Below are 25,074 nucleotides of genomic sequence, written 5' to 3'. Positions count from 1 at the left end.
CCCTATGCGCGGCTTAATCAGACTACATGACGGGTGAAATCTGGTTGCCAAAAGTTGCCTGTGACTTTATCTTAATGACTTATAAAGATTTATATTATTACTAGCGACCCGCCTTCGCTTCGCTTCGGAAACATTAAATTTTATTATTGATAGCTGATTTCCGCGATGCTATGTCCCGTCGTATCGATGGTGACGCCGCGGGGCGAAGCTAGTCTAAAAAAAGTAAAGCCCAAGTTACTCCTTATATCATCAGCTACCTATCAGTGAAAGTCCCGTCAAAATCGGTTCAGCCGTTCCAGAGATTAGCCGGAACAAACAGACAGACAGACAGACAAAAATTGTAAAAAATGCTATTTTGGTGTATGTACCGTATATATATTCATATGCATGTAGTAAAAAGCGGTTATTTCAATATTAAAAACAGACACTCCAATTTTATTTACATGTATGGTAAATTATATTTCAGGGGACCTGAATTCTCAATCTCACTAATTTAGACGAAGGTCGAAGGTAACAACAAACAATACAGAGATATAATGAGTATTATTGAGCAAAAAAACATGATTGAATCATGTAGAGAAGAAAAGACTGTTTGATTCTAACAATCTCCAATCTCCAATCTCAATCTCAATATCCAATCTCGATCTCTAATCTCAATCTCCAATCTCAATCTCCAATCTCAATCTTCAATCTCCAAAAGTAGAGCCAGACCATCCTATCTCTGAACTCTGAAGTCGAATGTGCAAAAAATGTTTATGGACACATCCCTAAGGTACCTAAGTAGAGCGCATTGACGGAAATGCATGACTCGGTTCTAAATTAAACAGAGTTACAGATGAACACACGAAATGCAGTGGTATGTATATTGGTAATTATAATTCTTATAACTGTGGCAATGATGAGGCTTCAAGAATAAGAAAAAACAATTGAGACCTCAAATGCTATTTCCCAACCGGCGGGCACGTGTCCCGAAAATGAGGTCAACTCAGAAAAAATAAATTACCGTCAGATATGTTTTTTATGACAGATTTTTTTTAATACTAAATCGCTTTCGCTTGTTCTTTGCGCATCAGCGTAATAATTAGTAATTTGAGCACTTTGAGCGATCGGTGGCAATCGTCCGAGCAATTAGTCGCAGTTGTGTGCTCTAGCCTTAATTACATAGCGTTTTAGTTTCTCCTCTTGTATTCACGGCCTTATTTAGTTCATCATTTCGATTTATGCAAACACGATTTAAATAATATCAGATTTTAATCTGAACACATAATTACACATCTTTTATTATTCTTTAGAATCAAACTATTCAATATAACTTGGACATACATTTTTTTTAATGAACCATTTACTGTAATCTCGTCACTAGGACTACCAATTACTAATTCAATTAAAATTGTTTTTTTTTTGTTTTAATAGAAAATTGAGCAACAATAATGTACGTAATGTTTCTAAATTGGCGTTTTTTGAGGTATTAAGGGAATATTGAAATGAATGTATCATCATTGGACCTTGTTATGTGTGCAAAGTTAATAGAACATTTGACGTTGGTAAAAATTATTTCGATAGATTCCAACAGATACAGAGACAGAACTAAGTCATCGTGGCCTAAAGGATAAGACGTCCAGTGCATTCGTGTTGAGCGATGCACCGGTGTTCGAATCTCAGGCGGATACTAATTTTTCTAATGAAATACGTACTATACAAATGTTCACGATTGACTTCCACGGTGAAGGAATAACATCGTGTATAAAAATCAAACCCGCAAAATTATAATTTGCGTAATTACTGATGGTAGGACCTCTTGTGAGTTCGCACGGGTAGGTACCACCACTCTGCCTATTTCTGTCGTGAAGCAGTAATGCGTTTCGATTTGAAGGGTGGGACAGCCGTTGTAAGTACGCTGAGAACTTATATCTCAAGGTGGGTGGCGCATTTACGTTGTAAATGTTTACGGGCTTCAGTAAGCACTTAACACTAGGTTGGCTGTGAGCTCGTCCACACATCTAAGTAAAAATAAAAAAATAAAAAAAAGATATACAGATACAGCTTAAAATGCCCAATCCAATATCGAATCTTTACTATGAGAGCCAGGATTAATGCGGCTGAGCCTCGTTCGGGTTTCGCTTCCTCTTATTACTTAGTCCGAGCGTTTTATAAATCTCTTCGCAAATTCACTCCGTCGTTATTTATAGTTTAATCTGAAAGCTTCGCTACCCGAAAGCTTTCGTGTGAAGAATATGATATTCTTGAACTTAAAGCACGTCCTATATTCACGGAGTAAAGCAGTCTGACACATGAAAGGCTGAGAGCTCGTTGTTTGCTTAGTATTTTGGGAGGACCGGGACTGCTTATCTGGAGAGACATGCCGCAGAGATTGGGTTATAGAAATCTTAGATTTGTGTAATTACTGTTGCTTGGATAGTCCTGGTCTGAAGGGTGGGGTAGCCGGTTATACAATATTAGATTTCAACCTCATGTTTCAAGAGGGGTGGCGGTATTTTCATTGCGATACCTACGGACTTCGGAAACCACTCAACACCAGGTCGATGGTGAGGTCATTGGCACATTTGTTGCAATTAAAAAAAAACATCTATCGATTTATACTTCTTGTTAATGGTATGGGCTATTGCGATGAAGTCGTCTAGATTTTTAACCGATTCAGATCGGTTTTCTTATTAGTCAGTATCTTGTAAGATGAGTACGATTATAAATAACTCATTTGCTAACATCAGATTTTTTTTTAGGAATTATGAATTTCTTTATATCTCAAATTATCTAAATCACATTTAATTGTTTTAATCAGAATTATTGTACGGATTTATTACGTACACCCGTTTAGTCTTGGAAATAATAATTTAATGGACTAATTCCCTGAGTAATTTCAGACTTTACTACCTGAAATCAAGGCAGTGAAACTGTCTTAAATTATGAATTTTGAGATGAAACGATCCAATTGCTTTAAGTAGTTGATCCATCTAAAAGCTTAAATACAATAAATAATAGAAAGATCTTTTTTTACTGTTTACATCCTGGGGAATGACCATTAATCAATACGTCTCCAAGACGGTTTTTGTAAGAGGAAGTTCCTTTGCGAGGAATAACGGATTTAGTTAGGGTTGTTACGTATATTTTAGCTTTAGTTTCAGATGTACAAGCTTATCGGCTTATCTATAGTGCCAAGTTTTTAGCAGAATCAATGGGTTCAAATTTTAAGGATTACCTAATTTAAGACTAGCAATAGATGAGTAGCAATCTAGTAAGCGTTAAAAAAAAATCAGCGGTGGTCTGGAGTAAGAGGTAAATAAGGACCCCGGGACGTCAAATGCGAAAAACTATTTCGAGTGAAAAATCATAATTTTTATAGTACTTAGACGAAAGCCAATCAAATTAGTCCCAATATCATACACCAAAATGATTAATGTGATTTGTTTCCAAGCTCTCGGACTGTATTACTGATACGACAATCTATTCCAGTAAATATCGCTAAAGGTTAAAAAATAATACTCATGGGACTGGAATGTTCGGTATTCGGTTATATTTAGCTTTCGCCAGTATCCAAATTCTAGTTTGAAACCACTCCTGTTTGTCCATTGGTCGATATGGCTTTCCCGTCTGGAGAATCACCTGTGACAACCAATCACAGCAATCGTAATCGAATTATTGAATCCTTCGCTTCAGAACTTTTCGGATCGAAGGTTTCAGTTTTTCGTTTGTGTGACCAGTAAAATTCGCAATCCTCCCAAGATTCCCTATTGATTAAGGACGCGGGAAACTTGGAGGGCCCTATTCAGCTTCAGACAGCCCTGACAGGTCGCGTCCAAACTTTTTCAAGATCGAATGACAGTTGAGATTAAGTTTTCGCGAGTTTCCCGAAGGTTCCCGCCGAGTATGAAATTATAATACGGTTCAATCTTTGATTTTTAACACGATTCCTTTGTGACTTGTACATGCTCTTTGATACTTTCTCTAATGTTCATTATTTTAATTTTTTATTTCCGACTCTATGGATGCTTTACGGCTTTAGTCATCCATAACCGCGAACTAACTAGTTAATATTTAATTATAGTTATTAATAGCTTTTAACGGATGTAATCTATGGATGTATGCATTAATTAGTATGTGGAAGTGAATGCTAATAAACAACATTACCTTACTAATTTATTTTACTTGCGCGTATTTGAAGGATTTCATTTAACTGGACTCCAATAACCACTAAATCAAAGGATTTTTTTTATTGCATGTATGTGTGAACGAGCTCACAGCCCACCTGGTGTTAAGTGGTTACCGGAGCCCATAAACATCTACGACGTAAATACCGCCACTCACATCGAGATATGAGTTTTAAGGTCTCAGCTGATATAGTTACAACGGCTGCCCCACCCTTCAAGCCGAAACGCATTACTGCTTGACGGTAGAAATAGGCGGGGTGGTGGTATCTACTCGTGTGAACTCACAAGAGGTCCTACCACCAGTAATTACGCAAATTATAATTTTTATTACACGATATTATTCCTTCACCATGGAAGTCAATCGTGAACATTTGTTTAGTACGTATTTCATCAGAAAAATTGGTACCCGCCTGCGGGATTCGAACACCGTTGCATGGCTAGATGCGAATGCACTGGACGTCTTATCCATAAGGCCACGACGACTTAGTTCTTACGAGTATATTTAGAAATGTAAACGCTGTGATTAAACAACGCCATAATAAAACGAGCACCATCGATATTGTTTTGTAAGCAGTGCGTATTTATTTTCAAAGAAAAAGTCTTGTATGTGATTGAATCTTCGTCGAGTTGTGAACATAAGCGATTAGGTTTTTTAAAAATAATTAGCTTCCTTTTCTGTAGAATCAGACGAACGGACGGCTAATTTGATGTCGAGTGGCTACCACTTATTTCAAACCTCATTTCCAGGTGAAGTTCTCAAAGTTCTCAGTAAATACACTTCAAACTACAGTAAGATTTTGAGTTCTTTCTATTACTGGTGGTAGGACCTCTTGTGAGTCCGCGCGGGTAGGTATCACCACCCTGCCTATTTCTGCCGTGAAGCAGTAATGCGTTTCGGTTTGAAGGGTGGGGCAGCCGTTGTAACTATACTGAGATCGTAGAACTTATATCTCAAGGTGGATGGCGCATTTACGTCGTAGATGTCTATGGGCTCCAGTAAGCACTTAACACCAGGTGGGCTGTGAGCTCGTCCACCCATCTAATCAATAAGAAAAAATCTAATAGATATAATCCGATAGACAATATCCGATAGATACACGTGTAATGAAAATTCAATGCAAATCGCTTAAGCTTGTGTCTTGTACCACACGAAGATTCTTCGTCTGTCATCCCAGGCATTCTTTTGTCTAGCATTTATATAGGAGATCACGTCGCCTCCTATGTTAGCTTTTATATACTGTTTTGTCTCAGATAATGACGTCATATCGAAGGGTTTATTCTTCTTCCTTTGGAGATTTTTTTTTGTTTTGCAGATTGGGTAGACGTGGCCTTGGTCTGTCCGGTGTTAATGATTACCTTGAGACATGAGGTCAGTATAGATAGTCTATTCATGCTTTGACAGATACTCTACCCTTGAAACCGGAACTAATTACTATTTTGTGACCGACATGGGTACGATTGTGCTATCGACCGTCAATTATATTCACTCATATTTTTTTCTTTTTATTACCCTTTATTGTCCTTGTAGGCAGACGAGCTTACGGCCCACCTGATGGTGAGTGGTTACCGTCGCCCATGGACTTCAGCAGTGCCAAGGGCAAAGCCAAGCCGCTACCTACCGTTAATTGTATACCTACCTACACTAAATGTATTGACGTCAATTATGAATCGGCATTGATAATTTATAATCTAATCTAATATTGAAACCAATAGTTTCGATAGGTTGATTTCTTCATATGTGTTGCGTGGACTCATATCTCAAGGTTGTAGATGTCTACAGGCTTCAGTAACCACTTAACAACAGGTGGGTCTTTAGCTCGTCCACCTATATAAGCAATAAAAAAATGAAACATGGTAATTTTTATAATACCTCTTTAACACAGGTCAAACAGGGGCTAAAATGGTATAATTTTAACCAATTTTTTTTCCCCTACCTATGCTGATAGCCTTAAGAGGCTGAGTGGTGGGTAGGTGAGCTTACGGGGCTCAAACCGGGAGTGTTACTAACACCGGTCCTAGCAAGAGCAGTGCTTCGCAGAATCTACCAGCGGATCGGAAACGCGACCCACTGAGAAGATCCGGCCAGAAACTCAGTGGGCTGTGTCTATGGGTTGATTCAATCGGTGGACGGTGACCGGCTTAACCAATGCTGGAGTTTTACCACCACCAAATAATATTGGCAACGTTTCCAATCAAACATTATCAACGATGTAACGATAAGAAAAGAATAATTGAACCAAGTGATTTGAACGAATTATACAGAATGTCGCTGCGCCCCGGGACAGAATGATAAATGACGTCACAGGGTTAAGGATACACCTACGTTGGAGCCCTTTTGAATTTTTGCGGATAAATTTTGATACGTTCGTGACGTGAAGCTTTTTGTGCGCGTCAGGGAAATACAATTTGATATTAAATTCCATAAGTTGAGTGTTTTTATTGATGTATTGTTTCTATGCTTCATCAGATGAACATGAGACGGAATGATGTGAAGGAAGTCGTCGTGGCCTAAAAGATAAGACGTCCGGTGCATTAGTATGTAGCGATGCACCGGTGTTCGAATCCCGCCGGCGGGTACCAATTTTCCCAATGAAATACGTACTTGATAAATGTTCATCAATCAATTACCAATCGTAATTGTAAGTGATCGGTGCGTCGTGTCATAAAAAATCAAACCCGCAAAATTATAATTTGCATAATTACTGGTGGTAGGACGTCTTGTGAGTCCGCACGGGTAGTTACCACCACCCTGCCTATTTCGCCGTGACGCAGTAATGCGTTTCTGGTTAAAGGGCCGAGCAGCCGTTGAGTTAAAAGTGAGACCTCAGAACTTATGTCTCGAGATGGGTGGCGGCATTTACGTTGTAGATGTCTATTGGCTCCGGTAACCAATTAAAGCCAAGCGAGCCGTGGGTTCGTTGACCCATCAAAGTTATTAAAAAAAAAGAATTATTCCATTGGGCATTGTTATATCCATCACAGCTGGATGGGGAGTACGTAGCTACGTCCGGGATTTACGACCCAAGGGTATGTTTAACAGCGCCTTTATGACTCATCAGCTTTCATTTTCTCTAAGCCCATTCCTTCATCTGTTTAGCCGAATTTGATGACAAACAACTAGATTAGTTTTACTTTATTATTTACTAGCTTTTGCCCGCGACTCCGTCCGTGTGGAATAGTTGTTTTATTTTTATTGCTTAGATGGGTGGACGAGCTCACAGCCCACCTGGTGTTAAGTGGTTACTGGAGTCCATAGACATCCACAACATAAATGCGCCACCCACCTTGAGATATAAGTTCTAAGGTCTCAAGTATAGTTACAACGGCTGCACCACCCTTCAAACCGAAACGCATTACTGCTTCACAGCAGAAATAGGCAGGCAGAAATAGTTACTTTGGTATAACGCTAAATTTTAACCCCACTTCATTTATGTAGAAAGTGAAAATATTTTTGAATTATAGAATGTTAAGGAGCTATTTAACCCACTATTTTGAAAAAAAAATTATTGGTCCTCCACTTGTATTGGCCTTACCGTAATGTTATATTACAACCCATAGCCTTCCTCAATAAATGGGCTATCTAACACTGAAAGAATATCAGAAGAAGAATTCAAATCGGACCAGTAGTTCCTGTGATTAGCGCGTTCAAACAAACAAACTCTTCAGCTTTGTAATATTAGTATAGAGTATAGATTTAACACACCTTAAAGGTGTCCCCGCCTTATCACACATCACAATTTATAATGTCGAAAGTTGGAATAGCTGTGCTACTCACTAACTGTATTAGTTTTAATGAGTTCCCGATATTTCGGCGCTGTTGCTAGTGTTATGATCATGAATAGACCGAAAGACTGCAGATAGGATGTTAAAGCAGACAAATCTGCCAACCTACGTACTAAGCCGGCTTATGGTTCTACCACTGGAACTCGACGTCCCAACAACGTTGTTTCCACAGCTTGGACAGATTACTTTGAGATTATAATGTTTTTTTTTTGAAACGAAGTTCCTTATGGGACGATGCGGAGGGGTACCCTAACCGGGAAAAAACGTCCGTAACTTAAGATTTTTATTAGTAATGCAAACAGTGTACGACTTAGCTTTGTAATAACGTACAAAAAAGAACATATTTTTCTATCATTCATTGACCACAATCTCAGAGCGTTCATTTGCGCAATACACTAAACCTTATGCAAACAACCGTGAATGAAGTGTACCACGACAAGTTCACACATTACCGAATGACCTGGGGTTGTTGCGAAACCTCCAGTTTTATTTTCTTTATACCTCGAATAGAACTTAAAATTTATATTTTTATAATAAGGTACTTCGTTCCTATCCGGTGTCCCACGACATCACACATCTTTTTTAAACCTACTACTGCAGCTCTTAAGGAAACTAACAGATATTACGTGCAGTGCAGTCGTAGTCCGTTCAACTATACCGTTAGCCCACTGAGTTTTACACCGGATCATCTCAGTGGGTCGCGTTTCGATCCGGTGGTAGATTCTGGTACGGCTCTTGCTAGGGCTAATGTTATTCTCTCAGATTGAATCCGTGAGCTCACCTATCCGTCCAGGCGTAGATGAAATAGCCTCTTAGGCTACCAGCGAATAGTTAGGGAATAAAAATAAAAATAAAACTATACCGTGATTCAATTTTGGAACGAATACCAGTTTCAGAACAGATCCTAAAACCATACAGTGATTACCACTCACTGGAGCAACGAGGCGGTATTTATAAATTGGCGAAATTAGCGCCCAATGACCTTTGCAGATTTTAACGCCCAATGCCAAATTAACCAAAATTTGCAGGTTTTTTATTGCCTTCCTAGTTATGGGAGGATACGACCTACCTTATGAGATTGTGGTGACTACAGCTAGTGAATGTGAGTAATATCAGGAATAAAGCCAAGTCAGTATCACCAATGGGTAAGCGTATATCGAATCTACTGCTACAAAGGGCGAGGTAGTAATCAATTACTCGCTTTCTTTAAGTAAAGTTCATTTTACTGGTGGTAGGACCTCTTGGTGAGTCCGCCCGGGTACGGAAAGAAGAATTTAATTCAATCATGTTTATATTCGTATTAAAAATTTTACTAATCAATATTTCTAGTGGGATTTAAATCCCGGTATAATCCCATCACTTAGCAATCTTATACAAATTCTAAAAGACTACTCGGAAGTATTATTAGTAATAAAACATCTGATTTTTCTCGTATATTAGAGTAAGCCATTTCTCCGAAACATTTTTTTTACTAGCGCACCAAGTTGATTAAGCTCGCGCGATTAATTATTTACGTAACCAATTGGCAGACAGTGCCTCAGATGCGAAATCGTTCGTTCGCGAAAGTAAATCAGGTGGCCCCAACAATAGCGCGGGAAATAATAAAATATCGGCAGCCATTTTTTTGTCTATCGCTCGTTTTAGTGATGGGACGATGTCGATTGATCTTGTCGATATTTTTTGACGACGCATTTTCAAGTTGTTGTCGATATTTTTTTGTAATTAATAAGAATCAAAATTAAGTGAGTAAGTAAACAGAATAATTATATAATTTATGTGACAGTTGGTTTAGCCATTGCATTCAGTACTGTAAGTTTATATTGTATTAATTCCAAAATCGATATTCTTAACTAAACTAGTTTAAACTGGCAAAAGCTAGTAAAATTTGGCTGTCAAACTGCATAAGGATATTATTAGTTTATTATTTTTCGTAAAGAACTTGTGTTACAGGTACCAGATAACGGAAATAAATGTAAGATTTTTATTATACACATACATATATTTAATATAATTTTTAGGCAGCGGCTTGGCTCTGCCCCTGGCATTGCTGAAGTCCATGGGCGACGGTAACCACTCACCATCAGGTGGGCCGTATGCTCGTCTACCTACAAGGGCAATAAAAAAAAAATATACATCCATAACCCTGGAAAAGACATTTTATATTTATCATACAAATATCTTCCCTTGGCGGGATTCGAACCCGCGACCCCCTTGTGTAGTGACCATGTCACTTACCACTACACCAGACGGCCGTTAAAAGAGAGACAATATCTTCCTCCTTTTCTGAAGTCGGTAAAAAGTCTGTACGAAAGTAATACAATTTCGTCAGAGGACCGTTTACTATGAAGAATCCAAATAACTGAGAGATACACACAGTGAAAATATTTTATTATTTGCTCTGATAAGCCGACGACAATATTCGTGGAGCGTATAGAACGAAATAACGTGTCGCAATGAAATAGCTGTGCTGTGTACACTAAAACAGTAAATAGCAAATCAAATACAACAGTCCAATGGGTGTGCATATCTCTGAAAATCAAAAATCAATGTATCTTTTTTTTTATTGCTTAGACGGGTGGACGAGCTTACAGCCCACCTGGTTAAGTGGTTACTGGAGCCCACAGACATCTACAACGTAAATGCACCACTCATCTTGAGATATCAGTTCTAAGGTCTCAATATAATTACAACGGCTGCCCAACCCTTTAAACCGGAACGCATTACTGTTTCACGGCAGAAATAGGCAGGGCGGTGGTACCTACCCGTGCGGACTCACAAGAGGTCCTACCACCAGTAATTACGCAAATTATAATTTTGCGGGTTTGATTTTTATTAAACGATGTTATTCCTTCACCGTGGAAGTCAATCATGAACATTTGATGAATATCTCCAATCATCATCATCATTTCAGCCTATCGCCGTCCACTGCTGAACATAGGCCTCTCCAATAGATTTCCAGTGCGACCGGTCCATTGCCACCTGCATCCAATAGTAATATTCAATTTCGAAATATATTTGTTGTTTGTTTTTCTGTTATGTTTGGATTCATATTCAGTATAATATACAAGGACAACATGCGGAATCAATTGAAACGTAAATCTCGTCAATATTGTGGTATTCCATTTAAAATATCCATCATTTTATTGTCTTCTACGAAAACTCTGGGACAACGAGTAGCAGTGTAAGTACTTGAGACGATGCCTTTGAAATTGTAACTGAGCGTCAATATCATTGCTCCAAACACTCTAAAGACTTTGTTTTGAAGTCGCAATCCAAAATGAAGTATCGTGTATGTCATGGTGTAACAAGAATCTTTTTTGCCCTTTTTTTATTAAAAGAGCAATCTCATACAATAAATAGCGGTGATGTGCTCCGTGAATTTTAGGATAAAATATATTAAGTTGGTCTTAAAATTATCGTGATATTTTATTTTATCCAATGTGCATCTTCTTCTGTCTATTTTTGAAAAACCTTCGATGCATACTTTTTTATTAGTAATATGCGGGACTCTTCTAAATAATACTTGTACTCCTTTGCTTCATTGGGAGAAAGTCTCCTGATTAGTGAGGCATTCAAACACAGTTTTCCCATTGACTAATGAGTGTAATCTTTACGGATCTTCAATATGTATTTTATTAATGGATTTGTGAGCTCAAGGACTAATAGACAAACAGCATGCTATGTCTAAAGATCGGCAAAGTGGTAGCAATACAAAATTTTACAAAAAAAGTGTTGAAGTTTATTTAAAACAAAACATTAAAAGCAGTTATAAAATGCATATAGAGCTAAAGTTAAAATGCAAATAATAGAACTAAAAACGGATAAAGTAAACAGCAAAGCCACCAGTAATCATCATACTCCTATAGCATGTTGAAATGGAAATACTACTGGTGATATGACCCAAGTAGAATTGGTGTCAGACTAACGTCCGCTCGTAAAGCTCATGCCAAATCTCTATGCCCGTTAAGAGAACATGCTGTACCGACTCCAAATAATATGGGAGATAAGTAAGAAGAAGAAGAAGAAAATGTGGTTTAGCATCCTAATCCTGCTGTATAGTGTCCGTTCTATTCTTCAAACAAGGGTGCAGAACTGCTGTATGACTGAAATAGGCAAGATCATGGTATTATGGTAAATGGTAAGCTCACAATATGCTTCAGTAAAAATACTAAGTAAAGCATTCGAAATTTTCATACTCTTGCAAATACATAACATAATGAAACGACAATTTATCTTTGGCATATACGTAATTTACTAAAAGTTAAAAGCAATCTCAGTGGAATTTTTTTTTTAGTTTTTTTTTCATATCAATGTGATAAAGTCTTATAAATCGATGAGCACCGGCTACACGCACGAAAAAGTGTCACGTTCCATCTGAGCTTGAACGTGCGAGCGAGAGCGCGGAACAAGCGATAGAGAGGCACGATCGGCCCAAGCGTTGGCTTGTGACACATTTATCTCTCTTCTCGCGTTACATCAGCGACTGACGTTACCACTTAAAACTATCGTCCGTAAGCCTACTTTACAGACATTTTTTTTTTCTTCATTAACATAACGATGTTTCTGTTATGGAACATGTTAAACAAACTAAGACAACAAATGTCACACGCAAAAGAGAAAAGGAAATAGTTTGCGTCTAACGAATTTGCTTTATGACTCTCTGCGGTCCGTGAAGGATATGTATACCAACGTTTCTTGCCAGCGCTTTGTTTACAATGATCTTATATGTCGAGCATAATATTTACCCTGAACAGGGACTAGTAAAACTAAAAAAAGGGCAAAGAAACAAATTTTAAAAGATTATGGTCACATGATTTTACTAATGGTAGGACCTTGTGAGTCCGCACGGGTAGGTACCACCGGCCCGCCTATTTCCGCCGTGAAGCAATAATGCGTTTCGGTTTGAAGGGTGGGTCGGCCGTTGTAACTAAACTGAGACCTTAGAACTTATATCTCGAGGTGTGTGGCGCATTTACGTTGTAGATGTCTATGGGCTCCAGTAACCACTTAACACCAGGTGGGCTTTGAGCTCATCCAACCATCCAAGCAAAAAAAATAATAATACAAAACTTTTATGTTTTTACGTTAATATTGACTTCGATGATCGCTTGAGTGGGTATGGGTAATATTCCAAAAATTGAATATTTACCCATAGAGAAGCGTCTTTGTGTTTCAGTACTGCCTTAAAGAGCTTTTTTACGAAAAGCTTTGAACGTATCAGCAATCGGAGCAGCGTTTAGTATTGTCGTCTTCTTATCAAAGAACCGTTCGAGGATTGAAGGTTTTCTCATGAAATAATTATGTTGTTAACACAACAACACCAAAACAGTTAATCACAACTAACCAATTAAACGTTCAACGCTCATTTACTTTGTTGTTAAACTATTTCAATTAATTATAGAAGCGTACGCCAAAGTGCAAATTTAATTATAGTTAACAAACATTATTATTAAGATCAAAATTAGTCTAGTGATGCGAAAACGGGCATCTTATCGAAATTATTTGTTATTCTATTCAACAGGTCACAACACTCAAAAGCAGTTGGGTGTGTGAACAAAACATCGTCGGGCATGTCGATATAGATCCCAACACTAACTGCAGTTGGTGACGCTCGTAAATCAGTTTCAATACCGAATTCGCACGTCTTAATACAATTTTAAAAGTGACGCATAAAAATGTCATATCGATAAAATCTAAAAAAACATTTTTTTTTATTTGTCGCAAATAAATGAAGACACTTTGTTAATTATATCGTATCTAATGGATTTTGTTTAATAACCACTTTTTTTTGTATTACCGACAAGAGATTGAACCTTAAATGAGCATACGTTAGCACGAATCGAATTGTAAATGATTTTAGCGAATATTCAATTCATTTAGCTTCATTTAGAAGACATAACTTGAAGTAATCCGATTCTACATGTCTGTAATATTAACGTTACATCAAATATAGACAAGGTCAAAAATTTACTGCCATGAGCGATAGGAACTAGTAGTTCTTACACGCATTAGGACGTCTTGTGAGTCCGCACGGGTAGGTACCACCACCATGCCTATTTCTGCCGTAAAGCAGTAATGCGTTTCGGTTTGAAGGGTGGGGCAGCCGTTGTGACTATACCGAGACCTCAGAACTCATATCTCAAGGTGGGCGGCGGCGTTTACGTTGTAGATGTCTATGGGCTCCGGTGTCCATTTAACACCAGGAGTAAAGCTCGCCCACCCATCATTGCAATAAAAATAAAACTTAAAATGTGTAGAACAAAAATATCGATAACAAATATCGATAAATTACTACAGACTTCGTTCCAACACTAGACGTTAGCCTACATAAATCATGGAGACACACGCGCTATCTGTAGCCAGCTTAATACGATCCCCCGATCGTCTGGGGGCCGCGGGGAGCTTGGGGGCGCTGATGGGAGCTGATGAGGGGGGCACCAAATGGTTTCTTTACAATCGATGACAAAAAGTATTCTTGCGTAAGATTTCAAATGGATTCACGCGTGTAGTGATCGAGTTTTAGTGAAATTTAAATTTTTCCAAACAATTTCTCTGTCGGGTAATTGTTCACGCATCTGCCATGCTTAGCATGTCGATCCGTGTAATTATTGTATCTATATTTTATTATTGGTATTATTGTGTGCGCGCCACAAATACAACTATCGAGCTGTGTGTGACGCAAGAAACGCGTGCGGTTGCAATTGGTTAAGAATATTGTTCCCTGACCTCCATATCCAATAAAACTGTACGATTACCGACTGAGAAGACACACGCGAACTTGTTTTTAAAAAATAAACATCTTTTAATTTCACCGAAATCTCAAGGCCAGAAATATTTATAATTTTTTTTTTTATTGCCTTGGTGTGTGGACGAGCTCACAGCCCACCTGGTGTTAAGTGGTTACAGGAACCCATAGACATCTACAATATAAATACGCCACACACCTTAATAACCTAATAACCTAATAATTTCAAGTGTGGCATATCTATCTAATCGTTAACAAATAAAAAGTGTTATAAGAGTTTTTAAATTGTAGTTTGAATCATCATCATCATCATCAGCCTGCGGCCGTCCACTGCTGGACATAGGCCTGCTCCAAAGCTCGCCACTGAACCCGATCTTCGGTTCTACGCATCCAGTTACTGCCAGCTGCCTTGCGCATAGTCTATAAGTGTGGGAAATTTCATACTCCTCCGTCCGCGCAATTTTCATAAAAGGGGGTATTTTTTTTTGGTTCAGGAGGAAATCGCCGGACTTGCACCCTTCACTGGGGATGGCGGCGGGGTATGTCAGAGTCGAACTGACTAAAACCTCCTGTCGCTCAACAACCAACGTCCAAACCTCGCATGAGACAGAACTCATGAAAAGGCAAAGGGGAGAAAGTGAAGCGCTTAGTGCGGAGCACATCTCTCCCATCACCCTCCCCCTCGGGACGCTGGACTGGCGGTCGTCGGCGCCACGACCACCAGCCCTCTTGGTCGGCAGGCTGTCCAAAGCCCACCTAGATGGCGCCGTGAGAGTGGGTTACCCTACGGAATACCCCGCTGGGCCAGAACCAGCGTGGGTCGAGGATAGCCGGCCTTCCATCACCCGGATGCTCTTGCGTAAAACGCGTGCAGAGCAGCTTACAATAAAAAGGGGTACAAATTTTTTGCTTCACGTATATATATATATAGATTATCGATTATTGCTACGATTTCATAAAATAAAACAGTGTTACAATGGTGATACAATGAAAATTTCAAGAATATTATAAATATTTATTATGTTTCGCGGGATCCCGCCTCGGAGATGAAATTCAAAGGAAAAAGAGTTTTCAAGTATCCAACACGTGTTCGGAATGTAAATAGTTGATGTAATGGCTTTATTTAAGACTGGGTGTTTACCGTGGCTTGGTTCGCGTTCAGCTACAGACAGACTGTATTTGTTTTGTGGCTTAAATGGGTGAACGATCTCACAGCCTACCTGGTGCTAAGTGGTTACTGGAGCCCATAGATATCTACAACGTAAATGCGCAACCCACCTTGAGATATCACTTCTAAAGTCTCAGTATAGATACAACGGCTGCCCCACCCTTCAAACCGAAACGCATTACTGCTTCACGGCAGAAATAGGCAGGGCGGTGGTATCTCCGCGCGGACTCACAAGAGGTCCTACCACCAGTAAAACGAGGTGTGATGAGAGCTTCCTGACTGTCCTTAACATAGCTAACGTCAATGAGCGACGATAACCACTGACCATCACGTGGACCATTGGCATCTCTCCCCTCCAAGGTATAACAAGACTATTTTAATGTTGACGAAAGTGGCCATCGATGCTAAGCGACTATTAAAGTCGACTTAGCTCACTCTCATTTCTTCCTAACCATAATTGGTTAACAGAGCCTATGCACATCAACAACGTGAATGCCACCATCAATCATGAGACATGAGTTTCTAAGCCTCACGCTTATAGTAGAACGGGTGATCCTCAAATCGAAACGGTGGTAGTAACTACACATATGGGCTTACAAGACGTCCTAACACCAGTAAAATTTCAGTTAAATTACCAGTCCATAGACGGTTTGACCAAAGGAACATACCTGTAGGCCATTCGGATTTCAATCAATCTTGAGACATAAGTTCCTAAGCTTCACGCTTATAGTAGAACGGGTGCCTTACTCTTCAAACCGAAATAGTGGTAGTAACTACACATATGGGCTTACAAGACGTCCTAACACCAGTAAAATGCCAGTTAAGTGATCAGTCTATAGACGGTTTGACCAAAGGAACATGCCTGTAGGCCATTCGGATTTCAATCAATCTTGAGACATAAGTTCCTAAGCTTCACGCTTATAGTAAAACGGGTGCCCTACTCTTCAAACCGGCACGGTGGTAGTAACTGCACATATGGGCTTACAATACTTCCTAACACCAGTTAAGTGATCAGTCCATAGACGGTTTGACCAAAGGAACATACCTGTAGTCCATTCGAATTTCAATCAATCTTGAGACATAAGTTTCTAAGCTTCACGCTTATAGTAGAACGAGTGCCTTACTCTTCAAACCGAAATGGTGGTAGTAACTACACATATGAGATTACAAGACTTCCTAACACCAGTAAAATGCTAGTTAAGTGATCAGCCCATAGACGGTTTGACCATACGAACATACCTGTAGGCCATGCGGATCTGCTCGCCGTTCTTGTACCAGATCAACTGCGCTGGCGGGTTACCCCCACGGCTTCTGCAGACCAGCTCCAAGCTCTGTCCGCGACGGACGGTCTCCCCTTCCGCGTATCCTTCGATGTAAGGTGCTCCAGGCGGATCTGGGGACAAAGATATTGTAAATTTCGGAGAACATTAAACATTGCTCTGAGCTTTTTGTTCATTCGTTTTTTTATTACTAAGACTAGCTGACCCGGCAGACTTCGTAGTGCCTCAAGCGATAAACAAAAAACCTAAACTTTTGTATAAAATAAACTTAAAACAAACAAAAGGAATCCGTCCGAAGGGGACACATCAAAGGAAAAACAAAATTGTTATTTTTATTTAAATCCGAGCATTTTCATATCAATCTACCTTTTAAACCTTCTCTGGACTTTTACAAATAATTCAAGACCAAAATTAGCCAAATCGGTCCAGCCGTTCTCGAGTTTTAGCGAGACTAACGAACAGTAATTTATTTTTATATATATAGATAGATAGAAGATGAACAAACGAACTTACGGTATATCTCATGCTATTTTTTTTTTTTTTTTATTGTTTCGATGGGTGTACGAGTTCATAGCCCACCTGGTGTTAAGTGGTTACTGGGTCCATAGACATCTACAATGTAAATGCGCCACCCATCTTCTAAGGTCTCAGTATGGTTACAACGGCTGCCCCACCCTTCAAACCGAAACGCATTACTGCTTCACGGCAGAAATAGGCAGGGTGGTGGTACTCGCGTGGACTCACAAGAGGTCCTACCACCAGTAATTACGCTAATTCGGGTATGATTTTTATTACTCGATGTTATTCCTTCACCGTGGAAGTCAATCGTGAACATTTGTTGAGTACGTATTTCATTAGAAAAATTGGTACCCAGCTGGGATTCGAACACCGGCGCATTGCTGGAATGTGCACTGGACGCCTTATCCTTTAGGCCACGACGAAGACAATATTAAATGTTCACTAGAGCCCTCTAAGTCTCGATCCTATAGTACAATAGCTACTTCATTCTTCAAACCGAAACGCATTATAGCTTTGCGACTGAAACAGATAGAACTATGGTACATTTCTGTGTAGTTTTAATGTAGGCCTTAAAAAAAACTCTAAAAAATATTTAAGATAATTACTTGCATGATTTCAAGTTAGAAGAATGTTGAACGCGGTTTGAGCAACCAAGCGCTTCAATTATGTCATCGTATAGTTAGTACGTATTAATTACTGATTTTTCAACAGCTTATTTGATATGTTATTGCACATCTGATCTAGACAGACATATTGTGGACTTGAAAAAGCAATCATAATGAAAATAAATAATGCTTGTTCCCAACATAATTACTTCCTTTGAGCTAATTAACCAACGGCCAATCTAAATTTTCCGTAACGAATTAAACAGAGCTTAAAGCGCGTAAGCTCGCAAACAACTTAAAAGGATTAAAATGTACACTTAACGGGAAAAACGAAGCGTCTTAATCACATCAAAGGGTCACAAAAAGCGAAAAGCGGTTTTTTTATATAATATATTTTTCTTTGCGATCTTAACTCTTTAAGAAAAATATGTAAACGGAAAACCTTATTATGATCAAAGGAAATAAATCTCCTTGATATTTGTCATAGAAGTATTGGTAATACTGCTTCCGTGGCCTAGTGGGGTAAACACGCATAATAGTCGAGGGGTCCCTGTCTGAAGCTTTTTAATAGCTTCGGTGAGCAGAGACTTCACGAGAGATTCCCGAAAGCTAGGGCGGCGATCATTTACTGGTGGTAGGACCTCTTGTGACTCCGCACGGGTAGGTATCACCGTCTATTTCTGCCGTGAAGCAGTAATGCGTTTCGGTTTGAAGGGTGGGGCAGCTGTTGTAACTATACTGAGACCTTAGTACTTATATCTCAAGATGGGTGCCGCATTTACGTTATGGGCTTTAGTTACCCATAGAGTAACATACAATTCCAGAGATCGCCCCAAATATACAAACAAAAAACCTTATATACCTTTATTATATCGTAAATAGGCTATAAATGGAAATGAACATGTAAAGTAAAATATAATGTTATTTTATTTTTCTATCAAAAATATTCTGAAAAAGCTTCACCTAATCCAACTCGATAGCTATTCAGTACTAAACAAAAAAGCTCGTAAAATCCTATATTGTACGAAATGAAGCAAACGGGATCGACCGATCGAATATTAAAAGCTCAGACGGAAAAAGCTCAGACGAGAAAAAGCTCTCGATTTTATAAGGAAACCCATCGATAAGTTTAAGCTTGGATAGGTTTATTTGTATTGGCCGTTTCGGGAAGGACCCGAAATTATTATGGGCAGATAACTTGGGCATTTTCGTCGGCTGCACTGACCCGTTCCAGCTATTCGGGTAATACGCCCACTTCACTGGTAGCTTCAAGGTCCTTAAGCTTCAAGAGAAAGAAGCTCGCGTATCCGTGACTTGAATTTTTACAATTAAATTTTTAGACAAACAATTTATTTTTGGACTGTAATTTAATAAAAAAACAAAACAACAAATATAAACACGAATTTATTGAACTAAACAAGCTATTTTTGGAATCTAGGATCTTCCAGCGTCCGTTTAACTTGAAACAACAGTACGAAGAACCGATGACAAAAAAACAATAATATTATTTTGTTCTAATCGTCTTAACAGGATCACAGGGTAAAAAAAAAATTCAGCTTAAAACCAAACATGTCTTTTAAAATTTTCGCGCAACATTTATTTATGCCATTTATCAGCCCGTTGTGATTTACTTAATTTTAGCATCGGAAATCGATCCATAAAACAAAGAGAAAAAAATTATTGTTTTTAACGCAGGGAGCTTTAGAATTAGAGAAGCGTTCTGCCATCGTCCAAGCCTACGGGCATTAAGGAACAAATTTCAGAGTATGCAAGAAGTTCTCGAGAGTTCGACTGGCCTGTGCCGACTAATAGCCCCGTGGCGTTTCTCCGAGTTGCTTTGACGCTATTAGGGGTGGCGTGATTTATTAATTCTATCGTTCGCGGCATCAGCCTTCGAAAACCGCAGGGGCAGACCTCTTGTTCAGGGATGGTGGATGGATTCACTTTGACTTTCTGTACAGAGCAGTGGCAAACCATGACCTAGGTCAAGAGACGACCTGATTCGAATGCTCACTCAGTCACTAATTTCTTAGTTTTTTTTTTCTTACCTATGCTGATAGCTTTGAGAGGCTATTTCAGCTTCTCCTTGACGTGTAGGTGAGTTCACGGGGCTCGAACCGGAGGTGTTGCTAACCCTGGCCCTAGTAAGAGCAGTGCTTTGCAGAATCTACCACCGGATCGGAAACGCGACCCACTGAGAAGATCCGGCGAGATATTCAGTGGGCTGTGACTATGGGTTAATTTACTCGTCGAGTACTTCGTCGCAAGTGACGGGTTCAACGAGGACGACGACCGGCTTTCTTAGTACTGTTACGCCGGTAAGAGTAACGTCATCTATCGCCGAATAGTTGAAACGATTATCGAAGGATCCAGAATGCTCGAGAATTACAACACCATCTATTGACAGATAGCGGCAACTACGACTAGAGTTGTGTGGAGCATTCTCGATAATTCTAGGGATGAGGTATCGACTATAAACGCGTTGTAGGGATGGCACGCAGTCAGTCAGTAATCGCAACTCGAAGCGAAACAGTGAAAGGATCACCTGAAGCGAAGCGGAACAAGCGAATTGAGAGTTTTAAAGTGTTTGTTGAGTGTTTTAAAATGTTTAAGTGTTGAATACAGTTTTAGTTGTACTTTGGTGAAATTTTATTTATCCCGGACCCTCAGCGCGTAACAGTACTTAACTATTTTCATTACCAAAAATCCAATAGAGGATCTCGAATGTGTCTTCTCGCTGCTCCGAAATCTTCAGCACTACATTTTGCACTCCGAGAAATTCCATTTTCACTCGAGTAATTAAGTTGAAACATTGTGAGACTTGTATTCTTAGGATGTGAGTAAATGTGGGTACGGCGAGCGCGGGATTTGTAATTAAGCGGGCATTGTCGGTGGATACGCTAGAATTTGTTGTCGGCAAACCTAATTCACACCGTAGCTGCATAGTTTCTTAGCTTTATTAAAATGCATAAATATAAAAACTGCATTGTTCGGATGGACTAGCTGGTTTTAAGCGGGTGGAGTCCGTACAACTTGGATAACGATCGCCTTCACCCTCCTTGATATGAAACTTTCGAAATTATTAATTGTAATACAGACGTCACACACAGCTTTCTGAAAAAATGTGGTTTTTTTTTATTGCTTAGGTGTGTGGACAAGCTCACAGCCCACCTGGTGTTAAGTGGTTACTGGACCCCATAGACATCCGCAACGTAAATGCGCCACACACCCCTCAATACAAGTCCTAAGGTCTCAGTATAGTCACAACGGCTGCCCCACCCTTCAAACCGAAACGCATCACTGCTTCACGGCAGAAATAGGTGGGGCGGTGGTACCTACCCGTGCGAACTCACAAGAAGTCCTACCACTAGTAAAAAGTGGATGAATGCATCACCCTCGAAATAAGTAAGATGATGATAACGGAACTCATAAATAGTATTATATGACATCTGAGAAGACCTCAATACTGCCGTTAGTTGTGGTTCACGATATAATAATTAATTTGGGTTTTTCGGACAAAAGAAATTACAGATCAAGAAAATCTTTCGTACTCACTAGTATCTGATACGTAGTATTCTTTTCTTATTTTTTTATCTGCCCTTGTAGGCAGACCAACATGTGGCCCAGCTGATGGTGAGTAATTACCGTCGTTCATGGACAGCAATACCAGGAGCAGAGCTAAGCCTACAGCATTACCATGCTAATGGTAAGGTAGAGCTAGGTGGTTGGCTGGAGCTATTCATTCTATATCACTAAAAGCACTACTGGAGGAATGAAACAGTTGTTGCACTCAAAATTTTCCTTTGAATCGCTCTTTTTCCTTTTTCTTTTTATCGTTTATCTCGTTTCGCGCTCTTTATTTCCATTTCTCATTGGCATTTTCGGCCCGATTTTTATGTACCATATGTTGTCTGCAGTCGAACCTTCTCGAACTTTTTTTTTCTTGCCTATGCTGATAGCCTTGCGAAGCTATTTCAGCTTCTCCTTGACGTGTAGGTGAGCTCACGGGGTGTTGTTAACACTGACCCTAGCAAGAGCAGTGGTTCGCAGAATATACCACCGGATCGGGAACGCGACCCCCTGAGAAGATCCGGCGAAAAACTGAGTAGGCTGTGTCTGTGGGTTAATTTACTCGTCGAGCCCTTCGTCGCAAGCGACGGGTTCGGCGAGGACGGTGACCGGTAAGCGATACGATAATTGGTCGTGTTGTGTCGTTCGTCTGTTTCCTACTAGATGGCGTTAATGTTTTTTTACCTGTTTAATGATTCTCCGTCTGAAATTTTCGGCACATAACATTGTGTTAACATGCTTTTTAATGTTGCTGTAGTAAGAGCACACTATGTAATTCTCGGGTTTGTTGGCGTCTTGGTGTCTAATGGACAGCTACGTCAGTTCTCTGGCTGTCTTGTAAATTTAAATTAAGCCCTTTCAACTGTTTCGCGCAATTTCATTTTATTTTATGAAGGCTATGTTCGTATGTTCACTGGTGGTAGAACCTCTTGGGAGTCCGCACGGGTAGGTACCACCACCTCGCTTATTTCCGCCGTGAAGCAGTAATGCGTTTCGGTTCGAAGGGTGGGGTAGCCGTTGTAACTATACTGAGATCTTAGAACTTATATCTCGAGGTGGGTGGCGCATTTACGTTGTAGATGTCTATGGGCTCCAGTAACCACTTAATCCAGGTGGGCTGTGAGCTCGTCCACATATATAAGCAATAAAAAAAATAAAAAAAATATAAAAAAATAAAACTGCAGACAACGGTGTAATAGTCTGAAGCATCACAAAACGCAAACAACTGTCGTATGTTAAACTGTGTAATAAAAACTTCAGTACTTGTACTGTCATGTACAACTGTATGACCTTTATGTTGTATAAAAACTATTTCACTACTATTTTGACAAATTACATGTTTTTTATTCGAGTTTGCGGAGTTTTTTAAAAATCCTGATCTCTGTTTTTATTATTCTAGTTAAGTATGAAGTTAGAACATCGAAGTTGGTTTTTAATTTGATATATTGTTAGATGTTTAGCTTTTTTTAATGGAAAAAGTTCGCGTCGATTACATTTTGTGACGCGGTCGTATCCACTCATTTATGCAATAAAAAAATAATAAAAAATAAAACTCGTAACTCGAAGATAACAGTACATAAGTACCTCACATCACTACATAGTATAAAACAAAGTCGCTTTCTCTGTCCCTATATCCCTATGTATGCTTAAATCTTTAAAACTACTCAACGGATTTTGATGCGGTTTATTTTAATAGATAGAGTGATTGAAGAGGAAGGTTTATATAGATAATAACATCCATTAAATAGTGAAGAAATCAATAATAAACTACAGTTTCCGAAGCGAAGCGAGGGCGGGTCGCTAGTACTAAATATAATAAGGCAGGTGTAGTGAGTTTACGAGTGCTCATACGTGTCGCTATTTAGCGACTGCAACTAACTGTCATGGAACTCAGATTTCGAATCTCAGTCATAGTCAATATCTTTGCTAAGTTAAAGTCAAATGTGATATCATTTGTCCTCGCATCGTCTTGACTTATTATCGAGGATCGTGGTTCCGCCTGGAGATTAATTTCTTTTTGATGATGCTCCTTCATTTGGATCTGTTCTTGGTATCATGAAGAGCATCCCGAAGCTTAGTGTTGAGGCTTGAGCGAATTCGGTCGCACCATCTGATTGGACTGCGGCTTCTTGGAATTCTTCCCAGTAACCAACAACTGCTTGAGGCCGTGCGATGTGACCGAAAAACTCTAGAACTATTCGGAGGCAGGTGGCGGAGAGTATTTTTTGTAACAAAGTTTCTAATGGGACGATGCGGAGGGGTACCCTAACCGGAAAAAAACATCCGTAACGTAAGATTTTTATTATTTATGTAGTCTTAGTATGATGGCTATACAGTGTCTAATGTATAGTCTACGTGATGACGGCTATTATTATTTCTATGACAGAACATAATTAGGCTTAATTATTATTATTCATATAAATAGATATTTCTTTGTATATTATTATTATATATTTTTTATAAATCATTGTGAATAAAATAAAGTTGATAACTTTGTAAAGTAGTTTTTATTTTATTTCAATCAATAAAAAAATAATAAAAAAAAAATGTATACCCGAATAATTATTTTCTTTATACCTCGAATAGAACTTAAAATTAATATTTTTATAATACGGAACTTCGTTCCTATCCGGTGTCCCACGACTCCACACATTTTTTTTTTACCTCACGTCATCTCAGGATAGATACGTTTGTTTGAAATGTGGTTCACGGAGTTTGAAACGCCTTTTGCCAGTTAAGAATATATGGCATGGACAAAATTCAGGATTACCATGAAATATATTCAAACAAGACTTTCTTTTGAAGTCGTCGTAGCCTAAAGGATAAGACGTCCGGTGCATTCGTATCGAGCGATGCAACGGTATTCGAATCCCGCAGGCGGCTGGTACCAATTTTTCTAATGAAATACGTACTTAACAAATGTTCACGATTGACTTCCATGGTGAAGGAATAACATCGTGTTATAAAAATTAAACCCGCAAAATTATAATTTGCGTAATTACTGGTGGTAGGACCTCTTGTGAGTCCGAACGGGTAGGTACCACCGCCCCACCTATTTCTGCCGTGAAGCAGTAATGCGTTTCGGTTTGAAGGGTGGGGTAGCCGTTGTGACAATACTGAGACCTTAGAACTATATCTCAAGGTGTGTGGCGCATTTACGTTATAGATGTCTATGGGCTCCAGTAACCACTTAACACCAGGTGGGCTGTGAGCTCATCCACACATCTAAGCAATAAAA

The 25,074-nt window shown here is 39.2% G+C and overlaps 1 protein-coding gene across 4 annotated transcripts in view; it reads right to left on the bottom strand.

The window, feature by feature from the left end:
• LOC101736649 (nephrin) overlaps positions 1-25,074 on the bottom strand; it is a 257,615-nt gene that overhangs the window by 56,291 nt on the left and 176,250 nt on the right. For all 4 annotated transcript variants that reach the window (XR_005246160.2, XM_038019715.2, XM_062675693.1 and 1 more), the window contains exon 8: positions 17,102-17,255. Coding sequence is in view for 3 of the 4 variants with exons in the window: in XM_038019715.2 (XP_037875643.1) it covers positions 17,102-17,255 (154 nt within the window). In the remaining variant the exon portion in view is untranslated. The remainder of the gene's footprint in view (positions 1-17,101; positions 17,256-25,074) is intronic.

Source organism: Bombyx mori, chromosome 24 (assembly GCF_030269925.1).
Source record: "Bombyx mori chromosome 24, ASM3026992v2".
Classification (NCBI taxonomy): Eukaryota; Metazoa; Arthropoda; class Insecta; order Lepidoptera; family Bombycidae; genus Bombyx; species Bombyx mori.
Note: the sequence above shows the minus strand (reverse complement) of the source record. Positions and strands in the feature narration are given on the sequence as shown.